Here is a 22,698-nt window from a genome sequence, read left to right as displayed (position 1 = left end):
AACAAGACTCAAGACTGTGCCACCCCCGCCCCTGCCCCGACAAGGAAATATCCTTATACTCTATTAACTCATAACCCTCTGCTTTGCATTTACAACCCATATGATGAAGAATTGCTAGCTTAGCCAAGGATCAAAGCCTCTGATACAGATGTTATGAACCACGATCAAAGATCATACTACTATTTCACATGAACACTAGAGTTTGGTGGTATTGAGTACTAACTTGGTAACAAAGAAGAAACAAGAGGGGAACAAGAGACAAACAACAATGGGTTAATTTGATAAATGCCACTCCAGATTTGGCGATTCCGAAAAATGCCACTGCAATTACCAAACTTTAAAAAATGCCATTTCATGCTATTTCCAGTGTCATTTTTCGAAGTCTGCAGTGGCGTTTTTCAAAGTTTGCAAAAATTGCAGTGGCATTTTTATGAATCGCCATAATTAGAGTGGCATGAAAGCATAGTGCAATTATGGCGATTTTCTCCTTTATCGTCAACAATGAACCGAAATGAGTCTGCAGTCATCATGAAAGCATAGTGCAATTATTGTTGGGTTAATTATCGTCATTTTTTATGAGTCTGCAGTGTCATTTTTCTTGTTTATGAATCGCCATTTTTATGAATCGCCATAATTAGAGTGGCTTTGTGATTGGAAGGAGACTCTCCGTGTAGGAAAGCATAGCGAACGTGAAGACATCATCCCGACCAACAAAATCGAAGGAGCCTACTCTAGGATTCTTATACCTCAGCCGGTCCAGACAAACCACTTCCCTTAAATCGCGACGGGCATCATCGTAATGGTAAAGATAATTACCACCACGGAAAAACAAAACATCTTGGGGAATGACAGATAAAGCTTTGAACTTCCATGGCTCCAACTCCGGTAAGATAATGACATAGTGTTGAACCCATTCACCAGACCGTAATAACATCCAGATTACTTGTTTTCCAACAAGGCCTTGAGTAAGGCATAATTCTCCACCTAGCTCAATAAACCTGAGTTGCTCCTCCTTTGGTGAGAAGGATTTAGGATGGCTTATGAAACTAAATGTTTCATCTTCTAAATTGAAGCGGAGAGCGCCTTGTGGGTGCTTTTCAACGAGTTCATCTGAGACGAACAAATACAAAGAGCCCTTGAAGTGCGTGACGTGGTATACAATAGGATTACGCACCAATGAGGATCTTTATACTAGAGCTCTTTTTTTATTATTTCTTTCTATGATGTCCTTAATAGCAGGTTGGTTACATCTACAACCCAAATGGAAATCAAGCCTTTCGTGGTTCAAAAACGCGGAATCTCGTCTCAATCATCATTTGTGAGGACTTTTCGGGGTAAGTTCTTTGGCTTGGACAGGACATTTAGTTCATGTTGCTATTCCCGCATCCAGGGGGAGTACGTTCGATGGAATAATTTCTTAGATGTATTACCCTATCCTCAGGGGTTGGGACCTTTTGATGGGTCAATGGAATCTTTATGCCCAAAACCCGGACCATGGCCTGATCGGCAACGGTGGATCCTCGGCGATGCTCCTCCAGGAAGAATCGATATCATCACCACCGATAGTAAGGATTTCCATTCCCACGTTATAAGTCCGCATGGAAAATTCCAGGTAACGGTAAAAGAAGTGAGCGACCTTGTACTTGTTCGTGCGAGGGTCACGGCCGAAACCAACGGTTGGGATTTGCCACACATCCTCTTGGCCATCGGGTAACGTGAGTACATCATGTATTGCCGGGTTGAAGACATACAACTTGGTGTCGGTCAAGAGAACTACAAGCCCGTCGCAGTGCGCCATGCCGTAAAACGACCCGAACTCGCAATGGAAGGTTGTGGAGTGCACGAGGCGCGCCTCGCCCTGGCCCTCTCGCCATGTGTAGAAGGGGATGTGGTTGGAAACGTTGGTCGGCCAGGCCTCTTCTTCGATCACCTTGTCCACGGTAAGTGGGGTGATGAGGAAGGAAGGCTCGTGTTCTTGGTTCTTGACAGATTGCTGGAGATGCGAGCGGATGAAGCATGGATCGGAGATGATGGCACACCATGCCTTGCTGACGGACTTGAACCGTGTGAGAGCTTTCACGGGCAGCCGGACAAGAATCTCGCAGACCATCTCGTCTGGTAGTACTGGCCAGTAGCGCACTCGCCTCCTGTATACCTTGAGTATTTCTGGGCGGCTGGTTTTCATGCCCATAGTTTCGTGGTGTCCTAAATGCACCAACGTGACTATATTCGTTATTCGTTAATCTGGGTGAAAAAATACCCGGCGTTCATGGACAGCGATGTGCAGGCATATATATTGGCGTTGAACACAATCAGACAAACGGACATGAAAACGGATCGGACTGCTGGCCGGCTCCCTCACCAATTTGGACACAAAGACACACCGCCAGATGAAAGGTGATGAACAACAGAAAAAATAGAAGTGAAACACGGATGTATGTAACTTGAGAAATCCTGCGCGACCTAAACCAGACATCAAGCGAGGGCAAGCCCATCCTCTCAAAGCAATCAATCAATCGGTGCAATTGTACAAGTCGAACCTTGGAGAGCAACTAATTGAGGGGTACCTCTTGTGAGAGCCCCTTCACAGTCGCTCTCAGTCACCGCCACATGCCGCGTGTCTTAAGCATCGTCAGAGGACATGTGGAGCTACGTCCCTGTCGGATCTCACAGGATTTAATCGGTGCTGCTCTTAGCTGGATTTGTTTAGATGCAGTCTTCGTTCGTGTATTTACATATTTGATCTTATCGGCTCACTTCAGTGATTGTAGTCATTGCTAGGTCGGCCATAGAATCGGTGCCGAAAAGATCAATTGGTGCTATACTGTAATAATTGATAATGGATAAATTGAAAATTTCTTTGAAAAAAGACAGCGCGTGGCCGCCTGAATAGTACCCTGACACCACATTGTTGACATGTGAATCTGGTTTAGTAGCACGATGACGACAAATGATAAACCAAGTTTTTCCAAACTTTATTTAGGTTCCTTGTTTCTTTTCTTGTTTTCTTTTGCCCCAATTTATGCTATTTCGTTTAATATATTCATTCTTGGCTTTATTTCTATTGTATATTCATGAAACTTATTTTTTATTCTTTATGTATTCTATAAATCATTTATTTTCTAAATTATGGTTGATTAATTCATTTCACAATCACTTTTTTTAATCCTTTGAGTATGGATATTTTTTTCTGGCCATTTATCCAAAAATACATGAATATTATTCCAACATACGTGAACTGTTCTTTTAATATAATCCCTCCGTTGCTAAACATATGTCTTTTTAGAGATTTCTACATGCACTACATAAAGATGTATATAGACGTATTTTAGAATATAGATTCATTCATTTTAAAATCTCTAGAAAGACTTATATTTAGAAATAGAGGGAGTACATGATTAATTTTCTATAGAGATGAATATTTATCCAAAATTGTATTTTTTAACAAAGCATAATCGTAGATGCCCACATACACGCATATACACTCACCTTATAAATACACTCTTTCCCTGTGAGCACCTCCGCGATACTGAGCCGGCATCATCTTAAGATTGACGAAGACATCGCATGCGCCTTCTACTGAATGAAGGTTGCATGAAAGCCAGAAATAAATCTAGAAAAAATGTGAACACTAGTACCAAGTGTATGACTTGATCCCTGATGGGCTGCTTTCACCACAAGAAAACCTAACCATCTGAGCTACACTTAGTTTCGATTTTAATATGTATTAAATTTTGTGTTCTCACATGTTCACATGTTCATTTATTCCTGAATTTATTTTAGGATTTCCGGCGATGCGCATTCAGTGGGAGGAGACGTTTCCGTCGATGATATGCCGGCTCAGTCTTTCGGAGGTGCTCATAGAGGTAGGGTGTGCTTGTGTGCGTTCATAGAGGTGAGTGTATGCGCGTGTATATGAGCGCTTGCGTCAGTACTGTGTTAAAAAACTCTTACAAAAAAATAAATATTATCACGTGCGTGTTAACACCTCAGCCGCCCACCAAGCTCTCGTGTGTACGTTTCCGTGCAATTCCTCACAATAAGCATAAAATAGGAGCACTCATAATAAATTAGTTTGATCCTAAAATATGGCTCTTGTTACGATGGAGTCTCTAAGAGCATATCCAATAGCTGCCTTATTATAGGGCAATACTGTCTTTTTGGATTTTTAGATGGCAAAAAACCTCTCCATGCCTTCCGGCGCGCTCCCGCAAGAGATCCTTCAAGTGGAGTTGCTGCACCTTTTTGAGGGCGTGTGGGACTGGCAGATCTCTTCTCTGAAAGGTGGGGCGTTCACGGTGGTCTTCCCAGATCCGGCGATGCTCAGGATGGCAACGAGGAGCGGCAAACTTTTCCTCTCCCTCAATAACCTCATGGTGGATATCCGTGACGCGGTCCTCGACGGGCCCAAGGGAATGGAGATGCCGGAGGTGTGGGTCAAGCTGGGCGGTGTCCCACCCAAGCAGCGGCGCTCCGACCGGCTCATGGCGGCCACCACTATGCTCGGCCGTCCCCTGCTGGTCGACAAGGAGTCGCTGATCCATCCGGGGCCGGTCCGCATGCGTTTCGCTTGCCGCAACCCTCGCAAGCTTCGCGGACTGGTCCAGATCTGGTTCAACGGCGAGGGCTTCAACATCACCATCGAGCCCGAGCTTCCCCCGGAGCAAATCACGGCGCCCGCCCTGCCTTCCCCAAATCCCCCTTCTCCCAACCATGGCAAGGGCCCGGACGAGGCGGGGCGCGACGGTGACAAGGATGGCGACAAGGAGCTAGATGCAAGTATGGAGGACGATTCCATCGACACGGCGGCGTGGGAGAAGCTGGGCATCACCGACAAGGGCGGGGCGGCGAATCGTGCGCAGCTGCCTTTGATGGAGCAGCCACTCGCGGGGAGGTCCATGGAGCTGGAACTATCTATTCCGAACCAGTACGGCTCCAACTTGGGTTCGGTCACGTCCCCCCCTCCCCCCCGGTGCGGATGGAGGCGGTGGCCGGCGCAGACCAGATGGTGGAGCCGCTGGGCGAGGCGCGCACTCCTATCGCGGTGTCCGTGGACTCGCTGCCTCTCTCCTCGCGCTCTCTGTCCCAAGGCGGCCGCAGCACCAACAAGCTAGGCGCGGTGAAGCAACTCAAGAAGGTGGTCGTGCGCAAGGTCAGCGCGGAGGCCGGGCGTGCAGCGGAGCTCCTGGGTGCTCCGGCGACGCCGCGTCAAGCGGTGATGGCTCTGGCTGTGCCCAACCCCGCCCTGCTCGCTCAGGAGGCATCCAAGACGGCGCCTTTCCCGAAGGCCAAGCGTTCCATGGCCGTAGTGGAGGGGCAGGTGGCTCCCGTGCGGGTCAGTGCGCGGGCCAAGGGCGCCAAAAGAAACATGCCGCCGCTCCAACGCGCCCAACTACTCCAAGCACAAAAGAATCTGGAAACCTTAGATAACCCCTTGCCCCGTTTTTCGATTCTGGACTCCTTTTCGGACGATCATTTGGGCGAGGTGTTGGTGGAAAGTGGGGTGGAACCGATGGGTGAGGGCGGGGTGAGCGAGCTCATCTCGTTGGTGCGTGCGAAGGAAATGGCACAGGCGGCGCTGGCAACGGCGGCTGCTCAACATGCGGAACGTTTGGCGGTCGAGGCTGAGCCCTCGACGTCACTAACGCTCCGGCCCGAAGGGGAGACAGCAACAGGGGTTGCTGCTCCTCCCTCGCCTCGCTGCGACAATAAGGTGAGGCGCGTGGCCAAGGCGATCACCTCCAGGGGAGTGCGCCTGCGAAATCGCGTCATCTAGATGCGTGCACTTCTTTGGAACATTCGTGGCTTCGGCCACTCGGGGCGGCGTACCCAATTAAGAGAATATATCAGGAAAGAAGCCATAGATATCATAGGGCTCCAGGAAACGATTAAATCTGAGTTTTGTCACCAAGATATCTTAGCCATAGATCCCCTAGAGCGTTTTGTTTGGCACCACAGCCCAGCAAATGGCCATTCGGGTGGCATGCTGCTCGGCTTTTGCAGCGCCACGTATGAGGTGCTGACCTGGGAGGTCGGTACCTTTTTCATTGCTGCCAATATCCGCGTGAGAGCTTCGCTTCGCGAGCTCGTGATCATGCAAGTCTACGGACCAGCAGATCACTCACGCTCGGCCGAGTTTTTGGGAGAACTCGAAGCCAAGGTATTGGCAGTATCAGCAGCCCAAATCCCTTTAATGGTGGGTGGTGACTTTAACCTGATCCGTTCGGGTGCTGATAAAAACAACGACAATATCAACTGGCCAAGGGTGGCCATGTTCAATAACGCAATTGCGTCTATGACACTTAGGGAAGTGACAAGAACTGGGGCAAGGTTTACTTGGACTAACAAGCAATTAGCCCCGGTGCGATCCGTCTTGGATCGTGCTTTCATGTCTCTGGATTGGGAAGTGGTGTTCCCATTATGTTCGCTCCTTGCAGAAACAAGGATTGGATCGGACCATGTTCCCCTCATCTTATCTTCAGGGGAAGATAGGATTCAACGCAGCCCGCGCTTCTTCTTCGAAACCGCGTGGTTTGAGGTCCCTGATTTTGACACCATCTTTAGGGAAAGATGGTTGCGATGTGTCCAACTCACGGGCCAGCAGCGCGGCCCAATGGAGTTCTGGATCGCGGTCGGGGGACGCCTCCGCGCAAGCCTAAAGGGGTGGGGTGCGAACCAGGGGCGTGACGACAAAGTCCTCAGGGCGAGGCTTCTTGATGAGATAGCACTCCTTGATATCCAAGCAGACTCGCGCCCTTTCTCTGAGCAAGAATGGGCGCATCGATATGCCTTAGAAGGGCAAGTCGAAGCTCTGCTACGATCCGAGGAGGAATATTGGAGGCGTAGGGGAGGCCTCAAGTGGACGCTCAAAGGCGATGCGAACACAAAATATTTCCACGCGTATGCGAACGACCGACGCAGGAAATGCTTAATCCTTAGATTGGAGACGGAGCAGGGGCTCCTTCTCCAGCAATCAGAGATTAGCAAACACATCTACGACTTTTATATTAGCCTGATGGGGACCGACGAGGCTCAACGCGCGCGTCTGTGAGCGGACGTTTGGCTCCCATCCCAAAAGGTCTTAGAGAGTGAGAACGAAGAGCTGGGGCTCGCGTTTCTCCCCAAAGAAATAGACGATGCACTCCAAAGCATGAAAACCGACACGGCTCCGGGGCCGGACGGGTGGCCGGTGGCGATGTTTAAACACTTTTGGCCATTGTTGCGCGATCCGATATACGATGTGTGCAATGGCTTCATGCGTGGTTTCATGGACATGGCTAGGCTAAACTACGGTGTCCTCTCGTTAATAGCGAAGGTGTCTGGCACGAATAACATCCAACAGTACATACCAATTGCGCTCATTAACGTTTCTTTTAAAATCAGTGCCAAAGGTTGCGCCACTAGGCTCACGCCGATCGCCCACCGCACCATTAGTCGCTCTCAATCTGCGTTCATTCATGGTAGAAACATTTTGGAGGGGCCGTTAGCGCTGCAAGAGACCCTTCATGAGCTTAGACGCACGCACGAACCGGCGATTTTACTCAAACTAGACTGTGAGAAGTCTTACGACAGCGTCAATTGGGATTTCCTCAGACAGATCCTCACTAGTCGACGCTTCTCGTCGATGTGGGTGCACAGAGTCATGCAGTTAGTCTCGGGGGGCCAAATTGCGGTCTCGGTGAATGGAGAAGTAGGGCACTTCTTCAGGAACAAGCGTGGCTTACGCCAGGGTGATCCCATGTCACCACTCTTGTTCAACTTTGTTGCTGATGCTTTGGCAGCTATGCTACGGAAAGCAACGGAGGCAGGTCACATAAAAGGGGTGTTGGGACACCTCATCCTAGGGGGGATTTCACACTTACAATACGCGGATGATACGTTATTGTTGTTCCAGCCCGACCTCCATGGTGTGGCCATGATCAAAGCCTTGCTGATTAGCTTCGAACTCATGTCGGGGCTCAAAATCAACTTCCACAAGTGTGAAGTGATGCCCATGGGGCTGGAGGCGTCAGAAGGCAGGCGTATTGCGGACCTGCTCAATTGCAAATTAGGCAAACTTCCGTTTACCTACCTGGGTCTCCCGTTGGATGCCAAACGTATTACGATCGACGGATGGGCTCCGCTCTGGACCAAGGTGGGAGGGCGGGTTTGTCCGTGGAGGGGGAAGTTCCTTTCCTCTGCAGCTAGATTGGTGCTCACGAATGCGAGCCTTTCCTCGCTGCCGCAATTCGCGATGGGTCTCTGTTCCTCCTGGCAGAAGGGGTTCATGCCAAGATGGACACACCCAGGTCCCGTTTCTTTTGGGAAGGGGCGGGACCAAAATGCAAGTACCATATGGTTAAATGGGATGCGGTGTGTCGTCCCAAAGACCTAGGTGGGCTAGGGATCATAAATACTAGAATCCTAAACATTGCACTTATGTGCAAGTGGATTTGGAAGCTATCGCAGGGGGCGACGGGTTTATGGGTTGACTTGTTGCGCGCTAAATACTTTCCGAACGGGAACTTTTCGAGGGCACGGCGCGGGGCTCACCTTTCTGGAATGATCTTCAAGCGTTACGCCCGGCCTTCGCCCTAGGAGCCAAGTTTGCTATTGGCAACGGCCGCTCAGTCCGCTTCTGGCTCGATCATTGGGTGGGATCACAGCCTCTCTGGTCCCAATTCCAGGATCTTTACGCTCTGGCTGTCAACCTGGAGCAAACGGTTGTGACGGCACTTACCGCCACCCCTCCGGCGATCCATTTTCATAGAGTTAACTGGGCCAGAACAAGCACACTTAGAGGAATTGCTTGGCCTCACCGACTCGGTGTCGTTGTCTACTTCCGCGGACACGGTCACCTGGGCCCTCACCCCGTCCGGCAAGTTCACGGTCAAGTCTCTTTACCGTAGGCTGTGCCAGGGCCCGTCCTTCCAGGTGCCGAAGGGCATGTGGAACTCGCGCCTTCTGCTTAAGATTAAGGTATTCTTTTGGCAATTGTTCCACAATAGACTGCCCACGTCGGCAAACGTCGCCAAACGCAACGGCCCGTCGACCGGCTTGTGTGCGATATGTAACGTCACGGAACATGCGAATCACGTTTTCTTCCGCTGCCCCCTGGCGCGTTTTGCCTGGAGTGCCGTCCGTGCGGCGGCCAACACCTCCTGGGACCCTCGCTCCTCGCGGCCATAGTTGACTCGGTGCAAGGAGGCAACAAGCGTGTGCTTTGGAGTTGCTTAGGAGCCTTGGCATGGGCTATTTGGCTCACTAGGAACAAACTAGCAATCGAGGGAATCTTCCCATCTCACCCTGCTAACATAATTTACAAATGCAACCTTCTACTGCAGCAGTGGAGTCCGTTGGTGAGGCGCAAGGATGCTGAAAAAATAAAGCAAGCTCAAGATCGTCTTCGCTAGGTCTACGTTTTGGCTAGGGAGCCATCCGCCACTTCTACGTCGTGAAGTGAACCTTTTGTCTCGCGAGCGAGCCTGCGTGCTCTATGCTCTGGCCTTCGGCCTGTAACAGACTCGCTGTGTACTTCCTTTGGCCTGTTCTAAACTTCTCGTGCCTTCGCGTACGCGTGGCCTGAGCCTCCGTGCTCGTTTCGATGTTCTTAGACTTCTCTGTTACGCTGCCTAAGTTGTGGGCTTTATTAATTTAAAGCCGGACGCTCCTAGCATCTACGTTCTAAAAAAAACATCTCCAACAGCTGCCCAGAAACTCCAACATTGGCAAAAACGGGTTTGGGCAGCCCAAAAAAGGGCAACCCCGGCGGCATATATGTGGCACGAAGGCTGCTGCCCAAAAAATGCCAATTCACCCCCTCCACAAACCGCCTCCTCCAGCAACCAAATCTCGTTGTCGCCGCACCGAATCTGGCTGACTCTAACCAAATTCGGCCACGTCCAACATTGCCACACCTCCCCACCACCCGGATTCATCGCCACCCAAGCTGAATCGGTTGTGCATCCACCGTCGTCGACCTCCTCTCCTGCCGCCGCACCTCCTCCACCACCCACCGTCGGATCTCCCATCTTCCCTCTGTTGCACATCCTCCAATGCTGCACCGCTTCCTCTGCCCTTCACCACACATCCACCTCAACACCTCCTCCGCCACCGCCACACCCTGTCGACATCGCCGACCTGTGCCGCAGCAACCATGCAGCCGAAGCGCTTCCAGTGAGTGTTATCGCGGTTGTCTGGCCAGTTCAACGTCGACTTCCAGCACACCGGCTAGCGGTACTGGCTCGGTACTTTTGAGTCTAAGGACGAAGTGTTACGTGCGTACGACGTCACGGGATGGAGGCTCGGATTTAGTGTTTGAAGCTCAACATTCCGGAGATGTAGTCATGGATCGAGACAGAGTTTGTTGGGCCGTCGGTGATCATTTTGTCACAATCGGCCATGCCGGAGACCCCTATTGTTTCCAATGAGCAGGTCAATAAACATGGGACTGATCAGTAGAGGATGGAGAGATTCGCGAGGGAGCACCTAGAGTTCATCTAGTACAAGGCGGAGTGGTTTTGGAAGAGGGACTAGGAGCTCCAGAAGTGCAAGAATGATGATGTGGCAGGGCCTTCTGTGACGAAGGTCGAGTACGACAAGGGTTCCGACATTTATTGGGACGAACTTGAGGGTGAAGGTTCCAACGAAGACTGGGACGAAGTAATTTACTTTAGTTGTAGTTGTAGTTTGAATGTTTGGATGTTTGTAGAAGTTTAGTTTCAACGTTTAAATGTATGTCTGTTTAAACTTTGTCATGTTTGGATGTTTGTAAGTTTGAATCGAAATTTGTACTTGCAAAAAAGAAGTATTTTCAATGTTTCAGTGTCGTATTTTAGGGCATCTGTTGGAAACGCCACTCTTTTGTACCCCAAAATGCACTTTTTTGTGTCCTAAAATTTGCTCCAGCCGCTTTTTGCTGTGCTAAAATATGGCAGTTGTTGGAGATGCACTAACAAACATGGAATTTTTCACGATGTTCAGCACCATGTGGTCTATTTCGCGAGCTCAACATAGTCATCCAAGAGAATGAGTACTAAGGATCCGTATCTATATTCATGTTCACCATTGGGATTATAGTGAAGGTAGAGATCACCCGGGCAAGCCGTTTAGTGTCAACTAGCGCTACCACCAGGCAAAGGTGGGCGTCGACTGCCACACCTCTGAATGTAGTGTGAACCTGAAAGCAGATGCTCCATTGGCACATGCATGCGGCCAAGTACTCACAATGTTAACAACATCTACCGTGATCGAGCAGATGTCCACTTGGGGCATCGTCATGGATCATCGAGGGCAAGGTTACACCGACAAGCACGACGATAAATGCCTTGTGTCGAAGACAAATGTCGTGCGTCAAAGCTTAGCCATTTAGTGCTAACTTGAATGTCGAGCATGTTATCGTACCATCAGATTGCCTTGATAAAATTATAACAATATCAAAGATGGAATTTCAGGCCTCTGTGGTCCTGACATGGCTAAAGTTAAGTACCGCCATAGGGACCACCCTCCATTTCTTTGGTCATGCTCGCCTGTTCCATTCATCGCCATTGTATCTTGGCCACTCATGCACCATGGATAGAGACCCAATAATTCCAATCTAGAGTTGCATATGCTGTTTTTATCCTCAGCTGATTAACTCTGCTATACAAGAACTTATGTTTAGCAAATAGGTCTATGTTGCATTGTCGATTTTCAATAAAAATATAAAGAACTAGGATAACTCAAAGGTCAGTATTTCAACAACCAATCGACAATAATATATTACTCCTTCAGAACACCAAAGAAGTGTACATAATTTTGTGTGTGTTTTCATGAAATTTGAGCACCAGAATGATTCCTAAATAGGTGAAACTATCTGGCTTCTCGGTTCCATAATACCCTCGTCTCTCTCTTTGTAAAACTCACATTTCCCCGTATTTCTCTACCCATCCTCCGCCACCACTGTTCATCTCCAGCTATTCAATTTCTGTGGCATAACACTAGTAGTAATCCTCAATCCCTAGGGATGATCAGAATAAAAAATTTACTCGCACGGAATATTTTTTTACCATTTTATATAATTTGGTTGAACTAAGTGTATTATGGCTCATTTAGTATATTTTTATATGACTTATTAATAAGTTAATCACATACAATGTTGCTAAATAATACATGTGTTTTTTTGTGTATATAATTGTAACATACTCCTATATAACTGGAATTTTTACTTCTGATAAATTTTAAATTTTATGATGTAAGAAAAAATAGCTTTGATTTTTCTAATGCATTAACTACATAGTGTATAAATATATAATTGCATGTATGTGTATATATATTTTGATATGATAGTACATACTTTTAAAGCATGGACTCTAAGAAAATGTCTTAATACTAGTTGTTTGTAGTCGTGTACTATTAGGTAAACATATTTATTGGAACTTCTAGGGTATCAAGTGTTGTTAAGTTGGGTTCATTAATAATGTGTTCTTTATATACATGCATTTAAAAAAATTAGTATTATTAATTAGTGAAATACATAAAAGGTTGATCATTCTAGTTTTTCATGTGTACTAAGATCTCATGCCAATTTCTTAAATGAAAAACTACACACTAATTTAAAGATAAAATCTACTTAACATTGATTTTATTATGATATGTATGACGGGCATCAAAGAGAGATTAGTAGCCTTACTAGTTTCAACTTCATCATTTCATATTCCTGAAGTAAATATGCCCTAGAGGCAATAATAAAGTTATTATTTATTTCCTTATTTCATGATAAATGTTTATTATTCATGCTAGAATTGTATTAACCGGAAACATGATACATGTGTGAATACATAGACAAACAGAGTGTCACTAGTATGCCTCTACTTGACTAGCTCGTTGATCAAAGATGGTTATGTTTCCTAGCCATAGACATGAGTTGTCATTTGATTAACGGGATCACATCATTAGGAGAATGCTGTGATTGACTTGACCCATTTTGTTAGCTTAGCACACGATCGTTTAGTATGTTGATATTGCTTTCTTCATGACTTATACATGTTCCTATGACTATGAGATTATGCAACTCCCGTTTACCGGAGGAACACTTTGTGTGCTACCAAATGTCACAACGTAACTGGGTGATTATAAAGGTGCTCTACAGGTGTCTCCGAAGGTACTTGTTGGGTTGGCGTATTTTGAGATTAGGATTTGTCACTCCGATTGTCGGAGAGGTATCTCTGGGCCCACTCGGTAATGCACATCACTTAAGCCTTGCAAGCATTGCAACTAATGGGTTAGTTGAGGAATGATGTATTACGGAACGAGTAAAGAGACTTGCCGGTAACGAGATTGAACTAGGTATTCAGATACCAACGATCGAATCTCGGGCAAGTAACATACCGATGACAAAGGGAACAACGTATGTTGTTATGCGGCCTGACCGATAAAGATCTTTGTAGAATATGTGGGAGCCAATATGAGCATCCAGGTTCCACTGTTGGTTATTGACCGGAGACGTGTCTCGGTCATGTCTACATAGTTCTCGAACCCGTAGGGTCCGCACACTTAAAGTTTCGATGACAGTTATATTATGAGTTTATGAGTTTTGATGTACCGAAGGAGTTCGGAGTCCCGGATGAGATCGGGGACATGACGAGGAGTCTCGAAATGGTCGAGACGTAAAGATCGATATATTGGACGACTATATTCGGACATCGGAAAGGTTCCGAGTGATTTAGGTATTTTTCGGAGTACCGGAGAGTTACGGGAATTCTTATTGGGCCTTAATGGGCCATACGGGAAAAGGAGAAAAAGGCCCCAAAGGGTGGCCGCACCCCTCCCCATGGGCTAGTCCGAATTGGACTAGGGAGGGGGGGCGCCCCCTTCCTTTCTTCTCCTTCTCCCTTCCCTTCTCCTACTCCAACAAGGAAAGGAGGAGTCCGAGTCCTACTCCCGGTGGGAGTAGGACTCCCCCCTTGGCGCATCCTCCTTGGCCGGCCGCCTCTCCTCCCTTGCTCCTTTATATACGGGGGCAGGAGGGCACCCTAGAGACACAAGTTGATCAAGTTGATCGTCTCTTAGCCGTGTGCGGTGCCCCCCTTCACCATAGTCCACCTCGATAATACTGTAGCGGTGCTTAGGCGAAGCCCTGCGTCGGTAGAACATCATCATCGTCACCACGCCGTCGTGCTGACGAAACTCTCCCGCGACACTCTGCTGGATCGGAGTTCGAGGGACGTCATCGGGCTGAACGTGTGCAGAACTCGGAGGTGCCGTACGTTCGGTACTTGGATCGGTCGGATCGTGAAGACGTACGACTACATCAACCGCGTTGTCATAACGCTTCCGCTTTCGGTCTACGAGGGTACGTGGACAACACTCTCCCCTCTCGTTGCTATGCATCACCATGATCTTGCGTGTGCGTAGGAATTTTTTTGAAATTACTACGTTCCCCAACAGTGGCATCCGAGCCAGGTTTTATGCGTTGATGTTATATGCACGAGTAGAACACAAGTGAGTTGTGGGCGATATAAGTCATATTGCTTACCAGCATGTCATACTTTGGTTCGGCGGTATTGTTGGATGAAGCGGCCCGGACCGACATTACGCGTACGCTTACGCGAGACTGGTTCTACCGACGTGCTTTGCACACAGGTGGCTGGCGGGTGTCTGTTTCTCCAACTTTAGTTGAACCGAGTGTGGTTACGTCCGGTCCTTGCGAAGGTTAAAACAGCACCAACTTGACAAACTATCGTTGTGGTTTTTGATGCGTAGGTAAGAACGGTTCTTGCTAAGCCCGTGGCAGCCACGTAAAACTTGCAACAACAAAGTAGAGGACGTCTAACTTGTTTTTGCAGGGCATGTTGTGATGTGATATGGTCAAGACATGATGCTAAATTTTATTGTATGAGATGATCATGTTTTGTAACCGAGTTATCGGCAACTGGCTGGAGCCATATGGTTGTCGCTTTATTGTATGCAATGCAATCGCCCTGTAATGCTTTACTTTATCACTAAGCGGTAGCGATAGTCGTAGAAGCATAAGATTGCGAGACGACAACGATGCTACGATGGAGATCAAGGTGTCGCGCCGGTGACGATGGTGATCATGGAGGTGCTTCGGAGATGGAGATCACAAGCACAAGATGATGATGGCCATATCATATCACTTATATTGATTACATGTGATGTTTATCTTTTATGCATATTATCTTGCTTTGATTGACGGTAGCATTATAAGATGATCTCTCACTAAATTTCAAGCTAAAAGTGTTCTCCCTGAGTATGCACCGTTGCCAAAGTTTGTCGTGCCCAGACACCATGTGATGATCGGGTGTGATAAGATCTACGTCCATCTACAACGGGTGCAAGCCAGTTTTGCACACGCAGAATACTCAGGTTAAACTTGACGAGCCTAGCATATGCAGATATGGCCTCGAAACACTGAGACCGAAAGGTCGAGCGTGAATCATATAGTAGATATGATCAACATAGTGATGTTCACCATTGAAAACTACTCCATTTCACATGATGATCAGTTATGGTTTAGTTAATTTGAATCACGTGATCACTTAGATGATTAGAGGGATGTCTATCTAAGTGGGAGTTCTTAAGTAATGTGATTAATTGAACTTAAATTTATCATGAACTTAGTCCTGGTAGTATTAGCATATCCTTGTTGTAGATCAATTGCTCGCGTTTAGCTCCCCTGTTTTATTTTTGATATGTTCCTAGAGAAAACTAAGTTGAAAGATGTTATTAGCAATGACGCGGATTGGATACGTGATCTGAGGTTTATCCTCATTGCTGCACAGAAGAATTATGTCCTTGATGCACCACTAGGTGACAGACCTATTGCAGGAGCAGATGCAGACGTTATGAACGTTTGGCTAGCTCAATATGATGACTACTTGATAGTTTAGTGCACCATGCTTAACGGCTTAGAATCGAGACTTCAAAGATGTTTTGAACATCATGAACCATATGAGATGTTCTAGGAGTTGAAGTTAATATTTTAAGCAAATACCCGAGTTGAGAGATATGAAGTCTCCAACAAGTTCTATAGCTAAAAGATGGAGGAGAGTAGCACAAGCAGTGAGCATGTTCTCAGATTGTCTGGGTACTACAATGGCTTGAATCAAGTGGGAGTTAATCTTCTAGATAAAATAGTGATTGATAGAATTCTCTAGTCACCATCACCAAGTTAGTAGAACTTCATGATGAACTATAATATGCAAGGGATAACAGAAACAATTCCCAAGCTCTTCGTGATGCTGAAATCGACGAAGGTAGAAATCAAGAAAAACATCAAGTGTTGATGGTTGAAGAGACCACTAGTTTCAAGAAAAAGGCAAACGAAAGAAGGGGAACTTCAAGAAGAACGGCAAGCAAGTTGCTGCTCAAGTGAAGAAGCCCAAGTCTGGTCCTAAGCCTGAGACTAAGTGCTTCTACTGCAAAGGGACTGGTCACTGGAAGTGGAACTGCCCCAAGTATTTGGCGGATAAGAAGGATGGCAAAGTGAACAAAGATATATTGGATATACATGTTATTGATGTGTATTTTACTAGTGTTTATAGCAACCCCTCGGCATTTGATACTGATTCAGTTGCTAAAAGTAGTAACTCAAAACGGGAGTTACAGAATAAACAAAAACTAGTAAAAGGCGAGGTGACGATGTGTGTTGGAAGTAGTTCCAAGATTGATATGATCATCATCGCACACTCACTATACTTTCAGGATTAGTGTTGAAACTAAATAAGTGTTATTTGGTGTTTGCGTTGAGCATGAATATGATTTGATCATGTTTGTTGCAATACGGTTATTCATTTAAATTAGAGAATAATTGTTGTTCTATTTACATGAATAAAACCTTCTATGGTCATACACCCAATAAAATGGTTTGTTGGATCTCGATCGTAGTGATACACATATTCATAATGTTGAAGCCAAAAAATGCAAAGTTAATAATGATAGTGCAACTTATTTGTGGCATTGCCGTTTAGGTCATATTGGTGTAAAGCGCATGAAGAAACTCCATGATGATGGGATTTTGAAATCACTTGATTATGAATCACTTGATGCTTGCGAACCATGGCTTATGGGCAAGATGACTAAAGACTCCATTCTCCGGAACAATGGAGCGAGCAACTGACTTATTGGAAATAATACATACTGATGTATGTGATCCGATGAGTGTTGAAGCTCGCGGCGGGTATCGTTATTTTCTGACCTTCACAGATGATTTGAGCAGATATGGGTATATCTACTTGATGAAACATAAGTCTGAAACATTTGAAAAGTTCAAAGAATTTCAGAGTGAAGTGGAAAATCATCGTGACAAGAAAATAAGGTTTCTACGATCTGATCACGGAGACAAATATTTGACTTACGAGTTTGGTCTTCAATTAAAACAATGTGGAATAGTTTCACAAATTCGTGCCACCTGGAACACCACAGCATAATGGTATGTCCGAACGTCATAACCGTACTTTATTGGATATAGTACAATCTATGATGTTTCTTACCGATTTACCACTATCGTTTTGGGGTCATGCATTAGAGACAGCTGCATTCACGTTAAAAAGGGGCACGATCTAAGTCCGTTGAGACGACACAATATGAACTGTGGTTTGGCAAGAAACCAAAGTTGTCGTTTCTTAAAGTTTGGGGTTGCGATGCTTATAAGGAAAAGTTTCATCATGATAAGCTCAAACCCAAATCGGAGAAATGTGTCTTCATAGGATACCCGAAGGAGACAGTTGGGTACACCTTCTATCACAGATCCGAAGGCAAGACATTCGTTGCTGAGAATGGATACTTTCTAGAGAAGGAGTTTCTCTCGAAAGAAGTGAGTGGGAGGAAAGTAGAACTTGATAAGGTAATTGTACCTTCTCCCTTATTGGAAAGTTGTTCATCACAGAAATCTGTTCCTGTGACTACTACACCAATTAGTGAGAAAGCTAATGATGATGATCATGTAACTTCAGATCAAGTTACTACCAAATCTCGTAGGTAAACCAGAGTGAGATCCGCACCAGAGTGGTACGGTAATCCTGTTCTGAAAGTCATGTTACTAGACCATGACGAACTTGCGAACTATGAGGAAGCGATGATGAGCCCAGATTCCGCGAAATGGTTTGAGGCCATGAAATATGAGATAGGATCCATGTATGAGAACAAAGTATGGACTTTGGTTGACTTGCCCGATGATCGGGAAGCCACAGAAAATAAATGGATCTTCAAGAGGAAGACGGACGATGATAGTAATGTTACTATCTACAAAGCTAGACTTGTTGAAAAAGGTTTTTGACAAAGTTTAAAGGTGTTGACTACGATGAGAGTTTCTCACTCGTATATATGCTTAAGTCTGTCCGAATCATGTTAGCAATTGCCGCATTTTATGAAATCTGGCAAATGGATAAACAAAACTGGATTCCTTAATGGATTTATTAAAGAAGAGTTGTATATGATGCAACCAGAAGGTTTTGTCAATCCTAAAGGTGTTAACAAAATATGCAAGCTCCAGCAATCCATCTATGGACTGGTGCAAGTATCTCGGAGTTGGAATATACGCTTTGATAAGTTGATCAAAGGATATAGTTTTATACAGACTTGTGGTGAAGCCTGTATTTACAAGAAAGTGAGTGGGAGCACTACAACATTTCTGATAAGTATATGTGTATGACATATTGTTGATCGGAAATAATATAGAATTATTCTGCAAAGCATAAATGAGTGTTTGAAAGGAGTTTTTCAAAGAAAGACCTCAGAGAAGCTGCTTACATATTAAGCATCAAGATCTATAGAGATAAATCAAGACGCTTGATAAGTTTTTTCAATGAGTATATACCTTGACAAGATATTAAAGTAGTTCAAAATGGAACAGTCAAAGAAAGAGTTCTTGTCTGTGTTACAAGGTGTGAAATTGAGTAAGACTCAAAGCCCGACCACGACAGAAGATAGAAAGAGAATGAAAGTCATTTCCTATGCCTTGGCCATAGGTTCTATAAAGTATGCCATGCTGTGTACCAGATCTATTGTATACCCTATACTGATTTTGGCAGGGGAGTACAATAGTGATTTAGGAGTAGATCACTGGACAACAGTCAAAATTATCCTTAATGGAATAAGGATATGTTTCTCGATTATGGAGGTGACAAAAAGGTTCATCGTAAAGGGTTACGTCGATGCAAGTTTTGACACTGATCCAGATGACTATAAGTCTCAATCTGGATACATATTGAAAGTGGAAGCAATTAGCTAGAGTAGCTCCATATAGAGCATTGTTGACTTAGAAATTTGCAAAATACATACGGATCTGAATGTGGCAGACCCGTTGACTAAACTTCTCTCACAAGAAAAACATGATCACACCTTAGTACTCTTTGGGTGTTAATCACATAGCGATGTGAACTAGATTATTGACTTTAGTAAACCCTTTGGGTGTTGATCACATAACGATGTGAACTATGGGCGTTAATCACATGGTGATGTGAACTATTGGTGTTAAATCACGTGGTGATGTGAACTAGATTATTGACTCTAGTGCAAGTGGGAGACTGAAGGAAATATGCCCTAGAGGCAATAATAAAGTTATTATTTATTTCCTTATTTCATGATAAATGTTTATTATTCATGCTAGAATTGTATTAACCGGAAACATGATACATGTGTGAATACATAGACAAACAGAGTGTCACTAGTATGCCTCTACTTGACTAGCTCGTTGATCAAAGATGGTTATGTTTCCTAGCCATAGACATGAGTTGTCATTTGATTAACGGGATCACATCATTAGGAGAATGCTGTGATTGACTTGACCCATTTTGTTAGCTTAGCACACGATCGTTTAGTATGTTGATATTGCTTTCTTCATGACTTATACATGTTCCTATGACTATGAGATTATGCAACTCCCGTTTACCGGAGGAACACTTTATGTGCTACCAAACGTCACAACGTAACTGGGTGATTATGAAGGTGCTCTATAGGTGTCTCCGAAGGTACTTGTTGGGTTGGCGTATTTCGAGATTAGGATTTGTCACTCCGATTGTCGGAGAGGTATCTCTGGGCCCACTCGGTAATGCACATCACTTAAGCCTTGCAAACATTGCAACTAATGAGTTAGTTGAGGAATGATGTATTACGGAACAAGTAAAGAGACTTGCCGGTAACGAGATTGAACTAGGTATTGAGATACCAACAATCGAATCTCGGGCAAGTAACATACCGATGACAAAGGGAACAACGTATGTTGTTATGCGGCCTGACCGATAAAGATCTTCATAGAATATGTGGGAGCCAATATGAGCATCCAGGTTCCGCTATTGGTTATTGACCGGAGACGTGTCTCGGTCATGTCTACATAGTTCTCGAACCCGTAGGGTCCGCACACTTAAAGTTTTGATGACAGTTATATTATGAGTTTATGAGTTTTTATGTACCGAAGGAGTTCAGAGTCCCGGATGAGATCAGGGACATGACGAGGAGTCTCGAAATGGTCAAGACGTAAAGATTGATATATTGGACGACTATATTCGGACATCGGAAAGGTTCCGAGTGATTCGGGTATTTTTCAGAGTACCGGAGAGTTACGGGAATTCGTATTGGGCCTTAATGGGCCATACGGGAAAAGGAGAAAAAGGCCCCAAAGGGTGGCCGCACCCCTCCCCATGGGCTAGTCCGAATTGGACTAGGGAGGGGGGGGCGCCCCCTTCCTTTCTTCTCCTTCTCCCTTCCCTTCTCCTACTCCAACAAGGAAAGGAGAAGTCCTACTCCCGGAGTAGGACTCCCCCCTTGGCGCACCCTCCTTGGTCGGCCGCCTCTCCTCCCTTGCTCCTTTATATACGGGAGCAGGGGGGCACCCTAGAGACACAAGTTGATCAAGTTGATCGTCTCTTAGCCATGTGCGGTGCCCCCCTCCACCATAGTCCACCTCGATAATACTGTAGCGGTGCTTAGGCAAAGCCCTACGTCGGTAGAACATCATCATCGTCACCACGCCGTTGTGCTGACAAAACTCTCCCGCGACACTCTGCTGGATCGGAGTTCGAGGGACGTCATCGGGTTGAACGTGTGCAGAACTCGGAGGTGCCGTACATTCGGTACTTGGATCGGTCGGATCGTGAAGACGTATGACTACATCAACCGCGTTGTCATAACGCTTCCGCTTTCGGTCTACGAGGGTACGTGGACAACACTCTCCCCTCTCGTTGCTATGCATCACCATGATCTTGCGTGTGCATAGGAATTTTTTTGAAATTACTACGTTCCCCAACAATTCCCACGTGGTATAAAAATTATTAGTAAGTGTTACGAACTTGCATTGTACTACGTTCCCCAACAATTCCCACGTGGTATAAAAATTATTAGTAAGTGTTACGAACTTGCATTGTATTCCTACTTATTGAGGCTCTTTTTACGATGTAATACACCGGAAGTGGCCTCTCAGTGAGGAGCCCAACAGCAGGTCCGCTCCTGGGCCTATGAAGCTTTACATGGTCCAACCACAAAAGGGAGCCCCTGAGTTTGGATAAGCATCAAGAGATTATCTTGGCTCCACCTAAAAAAAGAGATTATCTTGGCGTGCAAGTCATCATAGTGGTGCAAGATTAAATCTACCCTATGTAAAACCTTAACCCCCGTCACCTATATAAGGTGGGGCCTATGTATGGGCCAAAGTCCTTCTATTCCACGCACTACGCGCGGAATAATCAAGGTAACACACACGCTCTCTCGCTGAGTAGTCCAGCCCACTATTGGTTTGGTTGGGATGAGTTCTTTTTTTAATTTAGGCCGAACTTTCTTTGAACCAGTGGTGCAATAGTTACCACGGCAACACCTGCTTGGGTCTAGCCCCTTGCCCTGATTTGAGTCGGTTATTTGAATAAAAATTTAAACTAGATGCGACTAGGAACCGGTTATAATTTTTTACAAAAAATATTTTACAAACGAAAAAGATTAAGAAAATTTTAAAAATATTCATGATTTTCTTTGAATACTCACAAAGTTTACTTATTTATGAATTCTAAAAACAAGTCGCCAGTGTTAAAACATTTCAAAAAAAAATATTTAAGAGAAAAAGTTGGAAATACTTAAGCAATGTTCTTGATTATTTTTGTGAATTATAAAATAAAAAAGGGGAGAACAAATGAAAAATCAGGAAAACCACGGAAGAAAAATTATAGGAAATAAAAAGAACAAAATAAACCATTAGAAAGAGAAAATGTGAATAAAACGAAAACCAAAATAACCATAGTAAACCAACTAAAACCATCTGAAAAAATAGCCAAAACAAAATGCAAACACAAAATTAGAACTGGCAGACAGAGACCGCTGTACGCTGGCCATCCTGCTCTGTTATTACACGTGGAATAGGATTCTTCGTACGGGCGCAGTGTGCCGAATCACCATAGCTTCCCTATAAATCAAAGCTAGCACATTCTTGAATCCTTTTCAATGTAGTGTAGTGCAACTACATTGCCTCCCTGCACCAACACAACCACTTCTACATGGAATTCGAGTACTCGTATTCTCTCTTTCACGGTAAGCCTGTTCTTGATTTCTCTATCTATCTAGTATGGACTATGTTTGTTTATGCCTAGTGCTAGCACTACTAGGGATTATAGAGTTGTTTCACTAATCACAATAGAAACTGCAACACACAACTCGCCCGCAAAAAGGAGAAAAGAACTGCAACTCAACTTGGAATTCAAATTCACAAAACATAGTTAGAATGCTTTAACACAAGGT

The 22,698-nt window shown here is 45.3% G+C and overlaps 1 protein-coding gene across 1 annotated transcript; it reads right to left on the bottom strand.

Annotated features, from left to right (window-relative positions):
- Positions 1-634: 634 nt before the first annotated feature.
- LOC147977739 (putative F-box protein At5g62660) lies at positions 635-2,185 on the bottom strand. Its single transcript, XM_087514525.1, has 2 exons — positions 1,491-2,185; positions 635-1,151 (listed from the first exon to the last, which is right to left on the bottom strand). Exons 1-2 carry the CDS (start codon positions 2,183-2,185, stop codon positions 635-637), a joined length of 1,212 nt encoding a protein of 403 aa, XP_087370651.1.
- Positions 2,186-22,698: the final 20,513 nt, after the last annotated feature.

Source organism: Triticum urartu, chromosome 3A (assembly GCF_056163025.1).
Source record: "Triticum urartu cultivar PI428250 chromosome 3A, HENAU_Tu73, whole genome shotgun sequence".
NCBI classification, from domain to species: Eukaryota; Viridiplantae; Streptophyta; class Magnoliopsida; order Poales; family Poaceae; genus Triticum; species Triticum urartu.
The sequence above is the reverse complement of the archived record's forward strand: the minus strand, read 5'-3'. Positions and strand labels throughout refer to the sequence as shown.